Below are 22501 nucleotides of genomic sequence, written 5' to 3'. Positions count from 1 at the left end.
TTAAATTTAAATTAAAACTAAACTATTTTACTTGATTGTAATTGAAATTAATTTAAATTGAAACATTAGACTTAGGTTTGTTTGTTAAATTTTTTTTAGATTCGTAATTTTTAGTATATATTTTATTCTTTTATAAAATCAATATTTCATATAAAATATTTTTATTTTATAAATTTAATTTTTTATTATTTATGTGAAAAAAAGTATACAAATAAAAATACTAAATAAATTTTTAATTTTTATATTTTAATATGATATTTCAGATAAAAAAATATATATATATGTTTATTGAAAATACCAAATAAATATTGTTAAGTTGAATTTCAAATCACAGTTAAACATGTTTAATCATTATTATTTTGTAAATTGTTATATTAGAATGTTTACCAAAGTACACATCAGTGAAAAATTGGAAAATACGATATAATGCCTAAAGCAATAAAACATCTATATCATACAAAACTACTATATTTTTTATAATAATACAGTAGTATAAACTTTCAGGTAATAATATAAATTTTTTATAATTTTGTAGTGGAATCATATATTAAAGTTTTATTGAATTGTTATTAATGTATTTTAATTTTCTCTCTAATTTTACGAAAATAAATAAAATCCATCAATGTTGATGTTACATATAATTATTTGTAGTTATTGCAAGTAAAAAGAATATTAAATTTACTTTTATTTTTTCTTCTGATATTGTTACAATTATAATAGTAGAAAAAAAAATATATTTTCTCTGTTTTAATTTAAACTATATTTTTTTTACTATTTTTGTCATGTCACACTTTCTTTTCTATGTTAGTAAAAGTAATCATACATCAATATCAAAATACTCTTAATTTTTACCTAAATTACAAACATACAATTACACACAATTATAATTTACATTAAAAATATTAAAACTTTTTACACACTTTCACTAACTAATAAAATATTATTATTTTTTAGTCTACCATAGACCTAAAAGAAAGGAGTATCATAAACTACATTTATTGAAAAAAAAATGAAACAATAAATAAATATCATAAAATTACCAACAATGACAATTTTCAAAGTAGATAATATCTTAAAATTACTTTTGAGAGTTGACATTGTCATTTTAATTTATTTTTTTCAAAGTATTATCACATTTGTCAATTTTACTTATACAATCATTTTTTTTATTTGATATTATATATTTTTTTAAAAAATATCATATCAAGTGTATTTGTTTTCTCATAAAATATCAAATAAAATGCTAAATTTTTATTTTTTTAAGTTTTTAAAATTTAAAAAATATAAAAAAATCCTTTGTCTAAAGGAGTCTGTTTTGTGTGTGAGTATTGATCACATTTTTATTTTGGTTTTTTCAATGTTTGCGTGATTTTTGCTTTGAGGGTAGAAATGTCATTGCATGTTTTAGTGGAAAGAGATCAAAGTTCTTTTTTTTTTTTTTTTTTTTTTTTTTTTTTTTTTTTTAATATTAGCTGAAATAAGTTGCTTAATTAAGCTGCCTACTTTTAGCAATATTCATAATATGTCCCATGATTGAAAAACAAAGTAAAATTTATACATATGGAGCGGTAAACGACCGGAACATAGCCGAATTTGTGAGGTTTGAATTCGGTTCGTCAAGGATTCGAATTCGGCTCATGTTCGTTTGTTAAGAGATACAAATTTAAATTTTTGTTTGAGCTCGACTGTTTAACAATTTTTTTATTTGTATTTGACTTGTTAAAAGAAATTTTATTTTATTTATTTAATTTTTTTAAAAATAATTTTAGTTAATAATAATTATAATTTTTATTAATAATTTAAATAATAAAATATGAAATATAATATAATATTTATAAATATATATATTTAAATATAAAATTATTAATTTAATTTTTCTAATAAATATTATCTAACGTTTGCGAAAAAATTCGAAACAGAAAATTTTACAGAGCTAAATACATCTATTTGACGTAATATTAATATAAAATTATGTGGAGGAAAAGTGAAAGAAATGAAAAATTAAAGTCGGTTAAAAAGGGCTCGGCTGCAAAAAGAATTAGAAATGAATTGCTTGGAAATTAAGCTAAATCTCCTCCTTCAACCCTCTTGCCTATAACTCCATGTTATATAAAACCCTCTCGTCGGAAAATTTATCGGCGTTTCGTTTACTCGCTTGCAATTTCTATACAGAATTTCTAATCGTTGAATCGCGAGAGCTTGTTTCTGCTCTCCAATCGAAAATCTAATGAGCTTTTGCTGATCGGGAAAATGGCGGAGGAGATCGCCGCTCTCGTCACGGCGCTGTCGTCCGATGACTTCGCCGAAAAGCTTCGTTCTGATCCATCAGCACATGAGCTTAGGCTAGGGTTTCAGAAGCTCTACTCAATTGTGAAGCAATCAGTGAAACCACTGGATTGTGATAGCGGCGGCGATGATGGGAATGCCAGCGGTAAGTTAGGATTGGAGGTCTGGGACCGGGCTCAGGTTCATGCCATCGCTTGTGTATTGATCGCGGTTGTTAAATCCGTCCGGTCGGTGTCAAGTATGTTATCTGCTTTGGTTAAATATTAAAATTTATTTTATTACTTTATACCGATCGAGTGATTAATATTGCTTATGTGGTAGTTGAGCGAATGGAGCCTGTGGTTGTGGCGGTGGTCCAGCAGTCAATAGAATTTTCTTTGTGTTATTTGGAAAAATGGATTGGGAAAGCTGATGATTCAAACATGCAGGTAATTTGCGGACAGATTTTAAGTGTTTGTATGTGTGTATAGTAGTTGATGGTTTTCTTCTTGAGACTACTACCCTGGTAGTGCATTTTCATTGATGTTATTATCCCGTTGGTAAGTACAAACAATATGGCTGGAGACCTGAAGCCATTGGTGGGCTATCGGTTATTTTCCTGTGGAATGCCGCTTTCTTTTTTTTCTTACTAAGACATTTTTCTTATCGCTTTTATTGCATCTCTTTAAAAATCAGAACTTATATGTTATGATATGGCTGTTGTTTCTTATCTGACTTCTATTCCTTGGTCAGAATATCATGTTGCAGTTATTAGAGCTGTTGCTAGTTGATGGCGTGGATAAAGAGTTGGATACTTCACAATCCTGTCCTTCTGTTCCAATTGATATGTTGCCTACTGTTGTTGATAATGATGATCCTCTTCAGTGGCAGGAACATGTTAGGTGCATGCTTCAAGGTATATCTCTTTGGTTTTCTGCTATGCACTCTTTCCCTATCTTAATTATGTAACCCTTATGTGTTGATTTTGTTTTCTTTCCTGGAAGGGTCCATGTGTCGTCAGGAAAAGGAAGCAGAAAAGCAACTGTTAATGGCATTGGTGTCTGAATGTGCTCAAGTCAATATTGTTAATCCGGTTATGGTTGGACAGCCTTTTCCATCCAATGCCAATAAAGTGAACAATATTTTTCATCACTGGGCCATTGCTCATCTGAGATGTCTCCATCGCCTTACCTTCCTCTGCAAGATGCTTATAGAACCCCCAGTATCATGTGATGAGAAGCAAGTTTGTTTCAATTTGCGAAGAAGATTATCTACTTGTCTGAGAATATTCAAGATGCTTGGAAGTATCACAAAAGATAATTCTTATATTGACTCTGACAATATGTTCTTGCAAACTGCTGCATCCTTCATAGACTCCTTGCCTTGCTTGTTCAAAGCTGGCGTAGAGTTTGCAAACAATAACACTGTTGTTGAAAGTAGTTACGAGACACTAGCCGTGCACTTGTTGGAAGAATTTCTTCAATTCATGCAAACAAATTTTGGCACTACTTATGTGTATCAGAATATCCAGGCCTGTGCTGCTGCTTCTATATTGCACAGTTTGGATTCCTCTGTCTGGAGGTCCAATAAGTCCGCTGCCACCGATAAACCCCCTTTGGCTTACTTCCCTAGGGTGGTAAGTTTTGTTCTGAAACTCGTATTGGATATCAAGGACCAGGCACATCGTATGATTGAGTTGGATAATATGAATACTTGGCACACATATAGTCACGTGGAGCATGGTCCTCCTTCATGTTTTGTCTCTGGTGAGAAAATGTATTTGTTGAAGAAGAATACTATGGAGGAGTTATGTGGAATAATATTCCCATCATCAGTTCAGTGGCTGGATAATCTGATGCATCTTGTTACTTTCTTGCATTCAGAAGGCATTAAATTAAGGCCAGTGTTGGAAAGATCATTTTCTACTGGTGCGAAGGGATCTGTTACATCTGAAGTGGAAGGTGTTGTTTGTCATGAAGATGAAGCACTTTTTGGTGACCTTTTTTCTGAGGGTAGTAGATCTGCTGATGGTTGTGAACAATCGAATGTTGCCACTAATTCTATTTCAAGCTACAGCAACATGCCATTTCATGCAGCAACTGAATTAATCAGTTTTCTGAAAACTTGTATTTTTTCTCCTCAATGGAATCTGCCGATGTATGAAGATGCTTGTAAGAAACTAACTAGCAACCATATTGATGTGTTGCTTTCAATACTCAACTTTCACGGTTGCTTTCCTGAGGACTTGACTGGTGAAAATACGCTGCAGAAAGAAAGGAAGTTTGGACAAGTGCATCAACTTTGCTTTGAACTATTTCAAAAACTTGTGTTGCTCCGAGCCATCCCTAGACATCTTGAAGATTTGATTGTTGATAAGATACTGTCAGTGGAGAATGGCAAATACACATACAATGATCAAATGCTTGCTTTGCTTGCCCATATACTTGTGTGCAGAGCTGGTTTGGATGGTTCTAGCTTGAGAACCAAAATCTATCAGACGTTTATAAAGTTTATCCATCAGAAGGCTAAATCAGTCTGTTCAATAGGTCATGATCTGGAGGAGATTGCTGAAACTCTTCCCTCCCTGTTCCACATCGAGATTCTCTTAATAGCTTTTCATTATTCATCTGAAGATGAGAAAAGTTTGATGGCAAGTAAAATATTGTCATCGATCGTGTCCATTGAGATGCCTTCTTTGAGTTCCAACAGCAAGCAGTTGTCATGCTGGGCACTACTGATTTCGAGGCTGATTTTGATACTACGACACATGATATATAACCCTCATGCTTGCCCACCTCTGCTGCTTTTGGACTTCAGAACCGAATTCAGGGATGTCCGGGAGCTTCAGGTTTCTAGTTCTCCCAGTTACCTGATTTCTTGGCCATCAATTGTGCTACAGGATGCAATCACTTCCAAAGGAACTCCAGTAAATGTAACTTTGCTTAAGAATTTGATTGACATTGCTCCTCTTCCAGCATCTCTATGTAGGGATTATGATGAAGTTGATTGCCTAGGCTTGAATTGGGAGGAGATATGCACCTCCTTTTTGAAAATTTTGGGATTTTGGGCTGGTAAAAAAGCTTCTGATGCAGATGACCTGATTCTTGAGCGATATATCTTTGTTCTTTGCTGGGATATATCCATTGAAAGATCATTTCAACACTCAAACGTCCTCTTTAGTGATCCCAAAGCCCCTGAAGTTTCAAATATGAAGAGGTTTCTTTATATTAGTCATTTTATGCTAAGTCATCATGTCACTGCCAATGAATCTGGGAGCATTCCGGATTTCCTGTTGAGTTTACTTCAGCAATTATCTGGTTCACTTGCATGTGAAAATGTTGGGGAACCAGGGTGGGATTTCTTCAGATGTGGATCCTGGCTTTCCTTTTTGCTCTCTGTACTTGGTACAGGCGCCCAGGGGTACACCAATAAAGATTTTCTTGCAGTAAGTGGACCAAAATGGCTGGGTTCTGCTGGGGATACTGAATTTCTGAAGTTGACCAGAGATCTTGTTTACAACTCTTTCAATGCTGATCAAATTGCCAAGCTCATCCAATTATTGTCATCCTTGCTAAAGAAATATGTGTGGATTTACCAAACAGCATTAGCTTCAATGTTTGACAATGGATGCAAGTCATCTGGAAAAATCCTTCCCCTGATGTTTCTGGAATCCACTGATTTAGATAATACTATGCAAGATGAGTTCACAGAGAAGATGGGGGTTAGACCTTCCATGCTTAGCTCTCTTTATGAGCTTCCATTGAAGCTGAATAGAATTGTGGAGGAACTTTCTCTGGGAATTCGATGCAAGGTTTTTTGGGAGCTCGTGTTGCATGGATTTCCTCTTCGTATTCAATTTGCAAATGAAATTTTGTCATCTTGTATTCTCAATATGAAGGGACTTGTTTGTTGTCTTGGTGGATTGCTTGAGTTAAAAGATTCTAGAGGGATCAATGGGAGAGAAAAAGATGTTAGCTCTGAGATACTTGAATCAATCTTGGTAATGAAGTGTGATAAGGTCTTTGAAAGTCTTGAGGGGCAATGTGAAGTTATATGCCAGAGGTTGAAAATGGGGACTGAAGGACCTGCTTGTAGAAGCTTATTCATTATGAAGCGTATGGAAGAATTTCTCCAAACTGTTAAGGAAGGAAACAATGTTGATAGGAGCATACATGAAGTTGTTGCTCTGAAAATGGTGGATCTAGCAAGCTGCCTCAAGGAAGATCCTTCAAGAAATGTCATTTTGAAATTTTTTCTCTCAATGGAGGATATTTCTGATGAGTTTACGAGTTTATGTGGTTCCCAGAGGGGTGATATTTTAGTTCTCATTGATTCTCTGGATTACAGCAGTTCTGAATCAGTTAATGTGAAGGTTCTGAACTTCTTTGCAGATCTTTCACTTGCTGACTATCCTGAGGTTAAAATAAAGTTATTTAAGAAGTTTCTTCGCATGGATTTGATTTCCCTATCGAAATGGCTGGAAACAAGGTTGTTGGGATCTGTAACCGAGAAGACACCAAGTGGTAGTTCTATAGGAGCTTCAGCTTCCATAAGAGAGGCCACCATGAATTTTCTTACATCTCTTTTGATGCCTGCTTCTGAGTCCCAGTTGCAGGAACTGATTTTTTATTTTCATGAGGCCCTGCTACTTTCCCTTGATAATGCATTTTCACTGTTTGATTTCACTATAGCCAAAGCTTACTACAACTACATAGTTCAGCTGTCTAAAGGGGAAGCGTTAATCAAGCCGCTACTGGAGAGGACTTTCTCAGTGATAGAGAAGCTGGCTGGTGATGAGCGCTTGCTTCAAGGACTGAAGTTTCTTTTGGGCTTCCTTTCAAGAACTGTGGGTGATTGCGCATCTCCTGGGTACACCATTGAAAGGTCATCTGGGAAGAGTTTGTCCAGCTGCAGTTCTGGTTTAGGTTCATTTTCTTCTAGAACTCTTGGTTCAAGAAAAAATGCTGATGATCTGCTTCCATCTGCTAACCGTGGTTCTGCATCTGTTGACTGTGATGCAACTTCTGCTGATGATGATGAAGATGATGGAACATCTGATGGTGAGCTAGGTAGTATTGATAAGGATGAAGATGAGGATAGCAACAGTGAGAGGGCATTGGCATCCAAAGTTTGCACCTTTACCTCTAGTGGCAGCAATTTTATGGAACAGCACTGGTATTTCTGTTACACCTGTGACTTAACTGTCTCCAAAGGGTGTTGCTCAGTTTGTGCAAAAGTTTGCCATCGTGGTCATCGTGTTGTGTACTCCCGTTCTAGTCGTTTTTTCTGTGACTGTGGAGCAGGAGGTGTTCGAGGTAGCAGTTGTCAGTGCTTGAAACCTCGAAAATTTACTGGAAGCAATAATGTGCCCACTCGTGGGACAGGAAACTTCCAATCTTTTATCTCCCTTCCAGAGAATGCTGATCAGTTGCCGGATAGTGATTCAGATGTTGAGGAAGATTCAACTGCAGACCCAGATAATTCAACGAGGTTATCTCTTTCAAAAGAGGTCGAAGACAGGATGCCAGGGTTGCTTAATGAGCTGGAAGTTGAAGATCGTATAATACGAGTCTGCTTGTCTTTGTTGCCTTCTATCACTAGAAGAAGAGACTCCAGCATGGTGAGAGATATGAAAGTTTCTCTGGACGAAGACAAAGTGCTTCACTACTGTAATGATCTTTTACAATTGAAGAAGGCATATAAAAGTGGATCATTAGATTTGAAGATAAAGTCAGATTATTCAAATACAAAAGAACTCAAATCACATTTAACAAGCGGATCTCTTGCCAAATCATTACTTAGTGTTAGTGCCCGAGGTAGACTGGCAGTTGGGGAGGGTGATAAGGTTGCCATTTTTGATGTGGGTCAACTAATTGGTCAAGCAACTATTGCTCCTGTCACTGCTGACAAAGCAAATGTGAAGCCTCTTTCTAAGAATGTTGTACGGTTTGAGATTGTACATCTCCTCTTTAATTCACTTGTGGAGAATTATTTGGTTGTAGCTGGCTATGAAGATTGTCAGGTTCTTACTGTTAATCATCGAGGTGAGGTTATCGATCGATTAGCGATTGAACTTGCACTGCAAGGTGCATATATCCGACGTGTAGAATGGGTTCCAGGTTCTCAAGTCCAGCTAATGGTGGTAACAAACAAGTTTGTGAAGATATATGACCTATCTCAAGACAACATCAGTCCTTTGCACTACATCACATTGCCTGATGATGCAATAGTGGATGCAACACTTTTGGTGGGTTCCCAATGTGGAATGTTTCTCATAGTCCTATCTGATTCAGGAAACTTGTACAGGTTGGAGTTGTCAATGAAAGCCAATGTTGGGAGCAGACCATTGAAGGAAATCATTCGAGTAGAGGGCAAAAATCAAGTCGCAAAGGGTTCCTCATTGTATTTTTCATCTACTCACAAGTTGCTTTTTTTGTCGTATCAAGATGGAAGCACCTTGATTGGCCGCCTAAATGCAGATGTAACATCTGTAGTGGAGAGCTCTCTTGTTTATGAGAATGACCTGGATGGTAAAGGACGTCCAGCGGGATTGCATCGTTGGAAAGAGTTGATGGCTGGGATTGGATTATTTGTTTGCTATTCTAATCTGAAATCAAACATGATGCTTGCTGTGTCCTTGACAGAACATGAAGTGCTTGCTCAGAATTTGCGTCACGCTGGGGGTTCAACTTCCCCTCTTGTTGGGGTTACTGCTTATAGACCATTGTCAAAAGATAAAATACATTGTCTTGTTTTACATGAGGATGGAAGTCTCCAGATTTATTCCCATGTTCCTGCTGGGGTTGACACCAGTGTAAATATAATGGCTGACAAGGTGAAAAAATTAGGTCCTGGAATTTTGAAAAATAAAGCTTATGGGGGTGTCAAGCCAGAATTTCCTCTTGACTTCTTTGAGAAGACAGTTTGCATTACCCCAGATGTCAAATTTAGCAGTGATGCTATACGGAACAATGATTCTGAAGGAGTTAAGCAGGCTTTAGCATCTGAAGATGGGTTTCTGGAGGGGCCTAACCCTTCTGGCTTCAAGGTATTAAAACTATAACGTTAATGTGTAACCCTTATCTCTTAGGGACTTAAAATCCACATAGTCATATCTTTGTCACCATGATAAGTAGGAATTTGCTTGTTGCTTTGGCATTTATCTCTTCTTTCCATTTTGAGAATTCTTTTGGCCAAACCGTGTCGATGATGCTGAATGGTATTAGAAACAGTAAGAAAGTTAAGTTTGTTGTTCTCTACAACTTATGGGTTTGCTTACTTGTGAGTTTTCTACATATTTTTTGGTTTTTATGTATTTGAGGTGAAATAGTAGCTGGGTGTGATGTTTTGAATGTGAAATCAGTTTAGATAGGATGTTTTTGGTGGGAAATTTATGATTGAACAGTAAAATAAGTATACAAACATAAGTAAACAAACCACTTGTTTCATTGTAATGTGTACCACCAAATCTGTTGGAGCCTTGCAATTTACATCATCATTATTGTGTAGGATATGTATATATAATACATATTATTGAATTTTCATATGCTTGAATTCAGAATAATCGGTGGATTAACCAAGGATGTGCTTTTTTTTGGTTTGGGTCTTTGATATGCACTCCAACACATGCCTAAATGTTGTGGTACCATACTGAACATTCTGTACTTCTCTTATGTTTTCTTTTTCAGATAACAGTCTCCAATTCAAATCCGGATATTGTTATGGTTGGTTTCCGCTTGCATGTCGGAAACACATCAGCAAGTCAAATTCCCTCTGAAATTACTATTTTTCAGAGAGTGATAAAATTAGATGAAGGAATGCGATCTTGGTATGACATACCCTTGACCGTGGCTGAATCTCTTCTTGCTGATGAAGAGTTCACAATTTCTATTGGTCGGACCTTCAGTGGATCTGCCTTGCCCAGAATAGATTCATTGGAAGTCTATGGTCGGGCTAAGGATGAGTTTGGTTGGAAAGAAAAGATGGATGCAATTCTGGACATGGAAGCTCGAGTGCTTGGCTGCAATTCCTGGTCCGCAAGTTCAGCAAGAAAAACACGGACATCACAATCTGCTCCAGTGCAGGAGCAGGTGGTCGCTGATGCACTCAAACTCCTATCCAGGATTTATTTATTGTGTAAACCTCCAGGATCCTCAAAAATTGATGATTTTAAAGTGGATATGGGCAACATTAAATGTACACCAGTACTCGAAGCAATATTTGAAAGTGACAGGGAACCTTTGCTTCAAGTTGCTGCCAGCCGTGTTCTTCAGGCTTTGTTTCCAAGAAGAGAGATTTATTACCAAGTGATTGCCTTATCCTACTTCAATATATGATCCACTGTTGTGAATTGCCGATCTTTGTTCTCTTAATCATTTCTGATAATAATTGTGAAACACATTTCTGGCTTTGATGCACTAGTTTTTCTTACTAGCTTCTAAAATTATGCTCAGGTGAAGGACAACATGCGCCTTAGTGGAGTAGTGAAATCTACTGTTATACTTTCATCAAAACTGGGAATGGGGGAGCTTACTGCAGGGTGGATTATTGAGGAGTTTACTGCACAAATGCGTGCTGTTTCTAAGATTTCATTGCATCGTCGCTCAAATTTGGCTAGTTTCCTTGAGGCTAATGGTAATGTTCTTTCCCTCAGGCTAAAAATATTATTATCGGTCTTCCTTTATGGCATATGAGCTAAATGAATAAGAGATGCCTTTGAAAACTAAAATCGAATGTTCTTCTGTTTTCCTAAGAAAGAATTTAAGTTTACGCTGCTGCATGTGGCTACTATCGCCTGCACTTTCTTTTCATGTGCTTTCTTGAAATGACCATAGCTACAAGTATTTACCGAGTACTGCTAAGTGAATTCGTAAAGAGTTCTATTAGTTATCCTTCTGATTGTGAATGAGTAGACTTTATTTTAGTTAATCAATGTACTGATGATGGCTTTTCCACTTGGGGAATTCACTCTAAATCTTACGTGGCTACTGATTATATCGGAGTGTAGGTTCTGATGTGGTTGATGGGCTTATGCAAGTACTGTGGGGAATTTTGGATTTAGAGCAGCCGGACACACAAACTATGAACAACATTGTCATATCATCCATAGAGCTGATCTATTGTTATGCAGAGTGTCTGGCATTACATGGTAAAGATGCTGGAAGGCAATCTGTGACCCCTGCTGTTACTTTACTGAAAAAGCTTCTCTTATGTAACAATGAGGCTGTTCAAACTGCCAGCAGGTAAAATTGAATATTAGTTGCAAATATGAGAGCATAATTTTTGGTTGATGCCCTTACAATTCACTTTCTTTTGCAGCCTGGCTATATCTTCTAGATTGCTCCAGGTTCCCTTTCCAAAGCAAACCATGCTGGGAACTGATGATGTGGAGAATGCAATAGCAGTTCCCCTACGTTCTGATACCACAGGTGCAGGTAGTGGAAACAATCCAATTATGGTAGAAGAAGATGCCATTACATCATCTGTACAATACTGTTGTGATGGGTGCTCAACTGTTCCTATACTAAGACGGAGATGGCATTGCACTGTTTGTCCTGATTTTGATTTATGTGAAGCATGCTATGAAGTCTTAGATGCAGAGAGACTTCCTCCACCACATTCTAGAGATCATCCAATGACCGCAATCCCAATTGAATTTGAGACCTTCAGTGGTGATGGCCATGAAATTCATCTTTCCACTGATGATTTAAGTGATTCAATGTTGCCAGTGGCTACTGATGTTAATGTTCAGAGTTCAGATCCATCAATCCATGAGCTGGAACCTAACGAGTCAGGGGAGTTTTCAACATCAGTAATTGATCCTGTTACTATTTCTGCATCTAAACGAGCTGTGAACTCGTTACTTCTTTCTGAGCTACTTGAACAACTAAAAGGCTGGATGGAGACCACCACTGGAGTGCAGGCTATTCCAGTGATGCAGCTCTTCCATAGATTGTCATCAGCTGTTGGGGGTCCCTTTGTTGATAGTGTAGAAGCTGAGAGCTTAAATTTGGAGAAGCTGATTAAGTGGTTTCTTGATGAGATGAAAATTAGCCAACCATTTGTAGCCCGCACCCGCTCATCTTTTGGGGAAGTTTCTATTCTTATCTTCATGTTTTTCACCCTTATGCTTCGTAACTGGAACCAACCGGGCAGCGATGTTAGTGCATCAAAATCTTGTGGGACAACAGATACATCAGAGAAAATGACAATCCAGACGCACTCTTCCATGTCATTATCCAGTTCATCTATGTCGGATGGCCAAGAAAAGGGTGACTTTACCTCTTGTCTTCATAGAGCATGTGGCTATCTTAGGCAGCAAGTATTTGTTAATTATCTCATGGATATCCTGCAGCAGCTTGTGCATGTCTTCAAGACTCCTGTTACTGCTGATACTCATGGATTGACCCATGGTTCTGGCTGTGGTGCATTGTTAACCGTTAGGAGAGAGCTCCCTGCTGGTAACTTTTCACCATTTTTCTCAGATTCATACTCAAAATTGCACCGTTCAGATCTCTTTGCCGACTATCACAGACTGTTGTTGGAGAACACATTTCGTTTGGTATACTGTTTAATTCGCCCTGAAAAGCATGACAAAGGGGGGGAAAAAGATAAGACTTACAAGACTTCTTCTGGAAAAGATTTGAAACTCGATGGATATCAGGATGTTCTCTGCAGCTACATCAACAATTCAAATACGACGTTTGTCCGGAGATATGCTAGGAGGCTGTTTCTGCATATATGTGGCAGTAAGACACATTACTACAGTGTGAGGGACTCTTGGCAGTTCTCAAGTGAAATTAAGAAGCTCTACAAGCACATCAATAAGTCTGGTGGATTTCAATCTTCCATCTCTTATGAAAGGAGTGTGAAAATAGTCAAGTGTCTCTCCACCATTGCTGAAGTTTCTGCTGCAAGACCTAGAAACTGGCAGAAATATTGCTTGAGGCACAGTGATGTCTTGCCTTTCCTCATAAATGGACTTTTCACCTTCGGAGAAGAATGTGTTGTTCAAACACTGAAACTTCTAAATTTGGTCTTCTACACAGGAAAGGATGCCAATCACACTTCACAGAAGGCTGAAAGTGGAGGAGATGGAGGTATAAGTTCAAATAAGTTGGGGCTTCAATCTGTTGAGTCTAAGAAAAAGAAGAAAGGTGAAGAAGGAAGTGAATCTACTGCAGAGAAATCTTACATGGATATGGAACAGGTGTTGCATGTCTTCACTGACCGTGGTGATGATTTTCTGAGGCAATTTATTGACACATTTTTGTTAGAATGGAATTCAAGCATTGTGCGTGCGGAAGCCAAATGTGTCGTACTTGGTGCTTGGCACCATGGCAAACAGCCATTCAAGGAGACACTGTTATCTGTGCTCTTGCAGAAGGTTAGGCATTTACCATTATATGGACAGAATGTCATTGAGTATACAGAGCTTATAACATGCTTGCTTGGAAAATCGCAAGATAGCAGCTTAAAGCAGCAGAACATTGAAATCACAGACAAGTGTTTGACTTCTGATGTGATTAAATCCATTTTTGAGACACTCCACACACAAAACGAACTTCTGGCTAATCATCCTAACTCACGCATTTACAACACCTTGAGTGGTTTGGTGGAATTTGATGGTTACTATCTCGAGAGTGAGCCCTGTGTTGCCTGCAGCTCACCTGAGGTTCCTTACAGTCGCATGAAGCTTGAAAGTCTGAAATCTGAAACAAAGTTCACTGATAATCGGATCATTGTGAAATGCACTGGTAGCTACACCATTCAGAGTGTAACCATGAATGTGCATGATGCTCGAAAATCAAAATCAGTGAAAGTGCTGAATCTTTATTATAACAACAGGCCTGTGGCGGATTTGTCAGAGCTGAAAAATAATTGGCCTTTGTGGAAGAGAGCGAAGATATGCCATCTTGCTTTCAATCAGACAGAGCTGAAAGTGGACTTTCTTATTCCAATAACAGCATGCAACTTTATGATTGAGTTGGATTCTTTCTATGAAAATCTTCAAGCATTATCCCTTGAACCACTACAATGTCCACGTTGTAGTCGGCCTGTTACTGACAAACATGGAATATGTGGCAACTGTCATGAGAATGCCTATCAATGCAGGCAATGCCGGAATATCAATTATGAAAATCTTGACTCCTTTTTGTGCAATGAGTGTGGATACAGTAAATATGGTCGTTTTGAATTTAATTTTATGGCCAAACCAAGTTTTACATTTGATAGCATGGAAAATGATGAAGATATGAAACGAGGACTGGCTGCCATTGAGTCTGAATCAGAAAATGCTCATAAAAGATATCAACAGCTGTTGGGTTATAAAAAACCGTTGCTGAAGATAGTATCAAGCATTGGTGAGAATGAGATGGACTCTCAACAGAATTCTCAACAGAAAGATTCTGTGCAGCAGATGATGGTATCTTTGCCTGGTCCTTCATGCAAAATCAATCGTAAAATTGCACTTCTTGGTGTACTGTATGGTGAAAAATGCAAGGCAGCCTTTGATTCTGTGAGTAAAAGTGTTCAGACACTTCAAGGTCTCCGGCGTGTATTAATGAATTACCTGCATCAGAAGCAGTCTGACAATCTTGCTGCAGCCTCTAGATTTGTTTTGTTGAGATCTCCCAATAGTTGTTATGGCTGTGCCAGTACATTTGTGACCCAGTGCCTTGAGATATTACAGGTTTTATCAAAGCATCCAAGTTCTAAGAAGCAACTTGTTGCCTCAGGCATTCTGCGTGAGTTGTTTGAGAACAACATTCATCAGGGCCCCAAAAATGCACGTGTTCAAGCAAGGGCCGCACTTTGTGCCTTCTCTGAGGCTGATGTGAATGCAGTTACTGAGTTAAATTCATTGCTTCACAAGAAGGTTGTGTATTGTCTCGAACATCATCGTTCCATGGACATTGCTCTTGCAACGCGAGAGGAGTTAATGCTGCTTTCAGATGTCTGTGCGTTGGCAGATGAATTCTGGGAGTCAAGATTAAGGATTGTCTTCCAGTTGTTATTTAAATCGATCAAACTTGGAGCCAAGCATCCTGCTATATCTGAGCATGTTATTTTACCTTGTCTGAAAATTATATCTCATGCGTGTACTCCTCCCAAGCCTGATGGAGTGGATAAAGAACCAGGGCATGGAAAACCAGCTCCTGTGTCCCATCTAAAAGATGAAAGCAACTCATTTGAATCTGGGTCCAGCGGGGTGAATGTGAAGAAGTCACAAGGAAAGAATGGAGATGATTCTTTGAAGACTCAAGATATTCAATTGCTGAGCTATTCTGAGTGGGAAAAAGGTGCTTCATATCTTGATTTTGTAAGGCGTCAATACAAAGTTTCTGAGGTTGTCAGAGTTGGGCAGAAATCTCGACCTCCGAGGTATGACTATTTGGCCATGAAATATGGCCTCAGATGGAAGCGGCGTTCTTTGAAGGTAGTTCCAAGCGAAATAAAGTTATTTGAACTTGGCTCATGGGTTACTGAACTTATACTGAGTCCTTGTTCTCAATCTATAAGATCTGAGATGTGCATGTTAATCAATTTGCTCTGTGGTCAAAGTTTGTCAAGACGATTTCGGTTGCTGAATTTACTGATGTCTTTATTGCCTGCAACTCTTTCTGCTGGTGAAAATGCTGCCGAGTATTTTGAATTGCTTTTCAGAATGATAGATCCAGAGGAAGCACGCATATTTTTTACTGTAAGAGGATGTTTGAGTACTATATGTAAGCTAATCACAAGGGAAGTGAATAATGTTGAGTCATTAGAGAGAAGCCTCCACATTGACATATCACAGGGTTTTATTCTTCATAAGCTCATAGAGCTTCTTGGTAAATTTCTGGAGGTCCCCAATATTAGATCAAGGTTAGTACTTGATTAGCGGGTTAATAGATTTATTTATTTATTTCCCAATATTATACCTAATAACTTGTTTTCCCTGGATGGCAGATTCATGCGTGAACAGTTGTTGTCTGATGTTCTTGAGGCCCTCATTGTGATCAGGGGATTAATTGTACAAAAGACAAAGCTAATAAGTGACTGTAATAGGCTTTTGAAAGATCTTCTTGACAGTCTTTTACTAGAGAGTGATGAGAACAAACGGCAGTTCATCCAGGCATGCATTGGTGGCTTACAAGTGGATGCAGATGGTAGAAAAGAACGTAGTTCTATGGTATGTTGTAACTTGTGTCTTCTGCTTTTCTTTTATGTCTTGTACTTATTCTTAGCTCGGTTAGATATTGTTTTCTTTAAAATATTGAGAAAAAAGACAGGGTGAGCATATATGTGCGAAAGATACAAATGGAAAAAAACACTAACAAGGATTAATGCTCTATTAATGGCTTTTCAATTTTTAATCCGTTCAAGTTGTCAAGTCATTTCACATTGTGTGCAACTATGTGCAAAATCCATCACTAACTTTTTGTATTGCACAGTTTATCTTGGAACAGCTATGCAATTTGATCTGCCCATCAAAACCAGAGCCTGTATATCTTTTAATACTTAACAAGGCGCATACTCAGGAGGAGTTCATTAGGGGCTCAATGACCAAGAATCCTTACTCGAGTGCTGAGATTGGCCCTCTGATGCGTGATGTGAAAAATAAGATATGCCATCAGTTGGACCTCCTGGGCCTCCTTGAGGATGATTATGGCATGGAGTTGTTGGTTGCAGGAAACATTATTTCTCTTGATTTGAGCATTGCTCAGGTTTATGAGCAAGTCTGGAAGAAATCAAATAGTCAATCTTCCACTCAAGTCCCTGGAACAGCATTTTTATCTGCTAATGCTGCCACATCCAACAGAACTTGCCCACCAATGACAGTGACCTATCGACTTCAGGTCATCTTTATAATCCTTTTTGCTGTGTTGTTCTCCGATTCGTCTCATACTTCAATTTTCCTGTTATTTTATTTTAGCAACTTTTTGCAGCTACCCATTTTATTAATTAGAAACATCTAGCTACATAGACACAACCAGGAAAAATATACCCAATGGCTCACTCTCAATTCCTTGAAAATATTTTGATCTCCTTTTCATTCCTGGTTTATTATAAATGTTTTGCCCTTAAAACTGCAGGGTTTGGATGGTGAAGCTACTGAGCCCATGATCAAGGAGTTGGATGAAGATAGGGAGGAGATTCAAGATCCTGAGGTTGAGTTTGCAATAACTGCTGCTGTTCGAGAATGTGGGGGTCTGGAAATTCTCTTAGGCATGGTTCAGGTGCGGTGTTTTCCTTTTTTTGTAAAGGTGTTCATACTAGATTCATTCTATATTAGATGGGGGTCAGTTTGATTGGCCAAACTGTTGGGGACTAGGAACTAATAGATGAATTCGTATATTTATATTTACTCCTAGCATAGAGTTCTATGTTCTGAAACGTGTCTAAACCATGAATTCTCTGAACAGCGCCTGCGTGATGATCTAAAGTCGAACCAAGAGCAGTTGGTTTCTGTGTTAAATCTGTTAATGCTATGTTGCAAAACAAGGGAGAATAGAAGAGCACTCTTAAAATCAGGAGCTTTAAGTTTGCTCCTTGAAACTGCCAGACGTGCCTTCTCTGTGGATGCTATGGAACCTGCTGAGGGCATTCTGTTAATTGTGGAGAGTCTTACCTTGGAAGCAAATGAGAGTGATAACATCAGTGTTACGACAGGAGTTTCTACAGCCTCCAGCAAAGATACTGGAAGTGGTGAACAGGCTAAGAAGATTGTTCTCATGTTTCTGGAGAGACTGTCTCATCCTTCGGGGCTATCAAGTAAACAGCAGAGAAACACAGAGATGGTTGCCAGGATTTTGCCGTACTTGACTTATGGGGAACCTGCAGCCATGGAAGTCCTTGTCCAGCATTTTGAACCTTACTTGCAGGATTGGAGTGAATTTGATAGGTTACAGAAGCAGTATGAGGACAATTCTAAGGATGAAGAGATTGCCAAACAAGCAGCGAAACAGAAATTTGCACTGGAAAACTTTGTAAGGGTGTCGGAATCACTAAAAACGAGCTCCTGTGGAGAAAGATTGAAGGATATAATATTGGAGAGGGGAATTACTAGAGTTGCTGTGAGACACTTGAAGGTAAGTTTTGCATGCACCGGGCAGCCTGGCTATAGATCTACGGAAGACTGGGCATCTGCATTAATGCTGCCTTCTGTCCCTCTCATATTGTCTATGCTGAGGGGATTATCAATGGGTCACTTAGCTACACAGCAGTGTCTGGATGAGGAGGGTATTTTGCCTTTGCTACATGCTTTAGAGAGTGTGGCCGGTGAGAATGAGATTGGGGCAAAAGCTGAGAATTTGTTGGACATCCTGACCGACAAAGAAGGAATAGATAATGGACCTTTAGCCGAGAAAGTTAGACAAATACGACGTGCAACCCGCGATGAGATGAGGCGTCGGGCTCTGAAGAAAAGAGAGCAGTTACTTCAGGTGCACTGCTTATTTTCATTGGTTTCAAAATGAACACAAAATTATCTATTATTGCAATATGATGCCTTTGTAGTTTCACTTGGTTGAAAGAATATAACTATCTAATCATTTATAATTACTAGATAATCCTATTCTTCACACCCTAAAGGTATTACTTTAATGAAAAACAAAATGTGAAGTAATATTTGTGAGCATTTAGGAACCTAATTTTCATGTAATAGGTATGTCTTGGAGCAAAATTCGATGGCACATTTTAACGTTCATTGTGGGATTGGAGATTTTAATTTTGTTTGATGTTGACCTTGTGATCTTCTCCATGATTGTAGGGACTTGGTATGTGGCAAGAATCAACTTCTGATGGGGGTGAGCGAATTGTTGTTACCCAGCCTGTTCTTGAAGGTTTTGAAGATGTTGAAGAGGAGGAAGATGGCCTAGCTTGCATGGTTTGCAGAGAGGGTTACCGCTTAAGGCCCACTGATTTACTGGGTGTATACACCTACAGCAAACGGGTCAATTTGGGTGTTGGAGGCTCTGGAAGTGCTCGTGGAGATTGTGTATACACAACCGTAAGCCATTTCAACATCATACATTTCCAGTGCCATCAAGAGGCCAAGAGAGCTGATGCTGCCCTCAGGAATCCAAAGAAGGAATGGGATGGGGCTGCCCTTAGAAATAATGAAACCCTCTGCAATAATTTGTTTCCCATCAGAGGGTCTTCTGTCCCCATGGGACAATATACACGGTATGTTGACCAGTACTGGGACTATCTTAATGCATTGGGTCGCGCTGATGGAAGCCGGTTGCGGTTATTAACATATGACATTGTTTTGGTATGCTCTCAATCTCTATACTTACTTCCACATATCTTATACTAACTTTGATGGCTTCCCTTGCCATACCGATACTTGTTTAAGTATTCCCTTATAGTAAGTAATCTTGTCTATGTCTACACTGATTGTGTGTGCTTTTCGAATCTGTGCGCTATGGTCATACTGGTTTTAAGAATTGTGGTTTTGTTTTGCAGATGCTTGCTCGATTTGCCACTGGGGCATCATTCAGCACAGATTGTAGAGGTGGTGGGAAAGAAAGCAATTCCAAATTTTTGCCTTTCATGATACAGATGGCGCGGCACCTTTTGGATCATGACTCTTCTCATCGGAGTAATCTGGCAAAATCTATTGCAACTTACTTGTCTTCCCCCATGACTACTGAATCCAAAATTTCAATGTCTCCTGGAGCACAGCCTCCTAGTGGAACAGAAGAAACTGTCCAATTCATGATGGTGAGCTCCCTCCTTTCAGAGCCCTACGAGTCTTGGGTACAGCATCGGCGGGGATTCCTGCAGCGTGGAATATACCATGCATACATGCAGCGGCATGGCAGGATACAGCGGAGCTCGGCGGCAGTGGCCACTGCGCCCGGCATTTCAGGAGGTTCGGGAAGTGGATCTGATGACTTGCTTAAAACCATTCAGCCAATGCTGGTTTACACTGGGTTGATCGAGCAGCTTCAGTCTTACTTGAAGGCTAGAAAATCTTGGTCGGGTGTGGGTGTGGGTGTGGGGTCTGCTGCGTCGGAAGGGGACGAGGAGAGCAAGAAGGTGGAGGCTTGGGAGATTGTGATGAAAGAAAGGCTGTTGGATGTGAGAGAAATGGTGGCATTCTCTAAGGAGCTTCTGTCGTGGCTTGAGGACATGAACTCGGCCACTGATTTTATGGAGTGTTTCGACATAATAGGTGCTCTGGCAGACGTGCTTGGATCTGGACACAAGACATGCGAAGATTTTGTCTACGCTTCAATCAACTTGGGGAAAAGCTGATCTGATCGATCATGTACATCTTCTACCTGCTCGTCGTGTCATCCATGCCTGTGCCTGTTCCTGTTCCTGTTCCATTCCTCCTATTAAGCTGTTTTCTGTAATTACTTACTGTGTGGTAATTTATCAACTCAATACGGACTGTAACTCGCAAAATTTTGTTATATCATCGCTTTCCGTTCTTCCAATCCAAATATGGCATGGGCCAAGAAGCTTAATGCGCTGTCGGGCAGTTGCTGAGAATCTTGAGATCCCACTATTAAAGTTTTGGGCCCAACATGGAGCAATCCAGGCCCATCAAACAAGCATGAGCCCAACTAGATATCATATAGGCCCAATAACTACACGTACGAGCGATCAGACATTCCCACCTGCTGACAGCCAAGACCCGACAAGACCACGTGCTGTCGACCCTGTGATGGACAGGCCCAGTTCCTGGCCCTCTCTCAAGCTTCAGGCCCACTACTATTGGCCCAGAGTGACCCCGACAGCTACACGTGTTGCTGTTGGACAGGCCAGCCCTATTGGCCCAGAGTGACCCCTGACAGCTACACGTTCTCAGCACGTGCGGTCGGTTCGGGCACGACACGTCAACTCCCTGACATCCCACACTCCAACAAATCCACGTGCCGTTTCCCAGGCCCCGACCGGCCCATGTAAACAGCACAGGGCCATCGGACAACATAGAAGCCCATTTATTTCAGACAGGCCCCAAATTGGGCCCATTCATCAAGCTTGAGGCCCAATTTTATGGCCCTCTATCAAGCTTCAGGCCCACTACTATTGGCCCAGAGTGGCCCCGACAGCTACACGTGCGGTCGGTTCTGGCACGACACGTCAACACCCTGAAATCCCACACTCCAACACATCCACATGCTGCTTCCCATGGCCCGACCGGTCCATGAATCAGCACAAGGCCATCGGACAACATCAAAAAGCCCACTATGAGCCCATGTTTCTGCAAGACAGGCCCAAACGTTGGCTCATTCTTCAATATTGAGGCCCAGTAGAGTCAGCCCAATATGACTCTCGACCACACGTCTAGGCCCATTAGTCAATACCAAAAAGCCCAGCACCAACGGTTCAATTTTCTGTCGGGCAAAGTTCAGACATGACACGTGTATTGGATACACGCTCTACAGCCGCACGTGCTGTCAGGTCTGCCTCCATGTGCTATCTGTCCACTCCCGACAGTCACACGGGCTGACAGCGGAGACCCCGACATTGTCACCTGCAGACTCTAAGGCAAGATCCGGCCCAAGTATTGGCCTAGGCCCATTAGGCAGCGCCAGAAAGCCCATAACTAATAGTCCAATCTTATGTCGGACGAAACCCGACAAGACCACGTGCAGTCGCTGCAAGCTCTACAGCAGCACGTGTTGTCTGGTCTATACCCACGTGTGGTCGGTCCAGACCTGACAGTTCCACGTGTCGGCGTAGACATAAGCCCACGTGGTTTCCATGGCCAGATCCTGTCCATACATCAGCCCAGGCCCATGTCAATGGCTCAATGTTCTGTGAGGCCCAGACCCAACAAGCCCATGTGCTCTATGGTCTTTCATAAGTGGTGTCGGCTTCAACCTGATAGGCCCACGTGCAGTTCCGCAGTGTATCGGCCTGTGGTGTCCCACGGAATTAGGCCCAGTCCAATAGGCCAACGTTCTTAATGAAATATGTCGATACGGGGCGTTGGTACAATCAGTCCAGTTTTCTTTATTTTTATTTTGCAATAATTCGTATATTATTAGTTACAAGTTTTATATAAATTTATATATCAATATATTAGATTAATAAAACTATCATTCATTTTTTCTTTTTTTAAAATTTTCTATCAATTTCAATAGACCCAAAAATTAACAATTTTAAAATTTTCTATCAATTTCTTTTTTAAAATTTTTAAACATACAATATTGAAAATTTTAGCACTAATTATCGAAGTAATTTTATTTTTTTTCCCCCAAAAAGTATGATATTAAATATACTCTTATCACAA

At 39.4% G+C, this 22501-nt stretch overlaps 1 protein-coding gene across 1 annotated transcript; it reads left to right on the top strand.

Annotated features, from left to right (window-relative positions):
* Positions 1-2049: 2049 nt before the first annotated feature.
* Positions 2050-20696, top strand: LOC127243337 (auxin transport protein BIG). Its single transcript, XM_051263307.1, has 14 exons — positions 2050-2524; positions 2608-2714; positions 3019-3181; positions 3270-9313; positions 9954-10571; positions 10719-10899; positions 11273-11507; positions 11584-16131; positions 16216-16438; positions 16701-17105; positions 17343-17486; positions 17673-18692; positions 19019-19522; positions 19717-20696. The coding sequence occupies exons 1-14, from the start codon at positions 2251-2253 to the stop codon at positions 20509-20511; spliced, it is 15261 nt and encodes a 5086-aa protein (XP_051119264.1). The 5' UTR covers positions 2050-2250; the 3' UTR covers positions 20512-20696.
* The last annotated feature ends 1805 nt before the right edge of the window (positions 20697-22501 follow it).

This window comes from Andrographis paniculata, unplaced genomic scaffold (assembly GCF_009805555.1).
Source record: "Andrographis paniculata isolate CXL003 unplaced genomic scaffold, ASM980555v1 Contig19END, whole genome shotgun sequence".
In the NCBI taxonomy this organism is placed as follows: domain Eukaryota; kingdom Viridiplantae; phylum Streptophyta; class Magnoliopsida; order Lamiales; family Acanthaceae; genus Andrographis; species Andrographis paniculata.
Note: the sequence above shows the minus strand (reverse complement) of the source record. Positions and strands in the feature narration are given on the sequence as shown.

Bases quoted from the DNA above. Each gene is read 5' to 3' on its own strand.
- LOC127243337 (XM_051263307.1), top strand. From the start codon at position 2,251: ATGGCGGAGGAGATCGCCGCTCTCGTCACGGCGCTGTCGTCCGATGAC. The intron at 3,182-3,269 runs GTATATCTCTTT...CTTTCCTGGAAG, and splicing joins TGTTAGGTGCATGCTTCAAG to GGTCCATGTGTCGTCAGGAA. The intron at 10,900-11,272 runs GTAATGTTCTTT...ATCGGAGTGTAG, and splicing joins TAGTTTCCTTGAGGCTAATG to GTTCTGATGTGGTTGATGGG.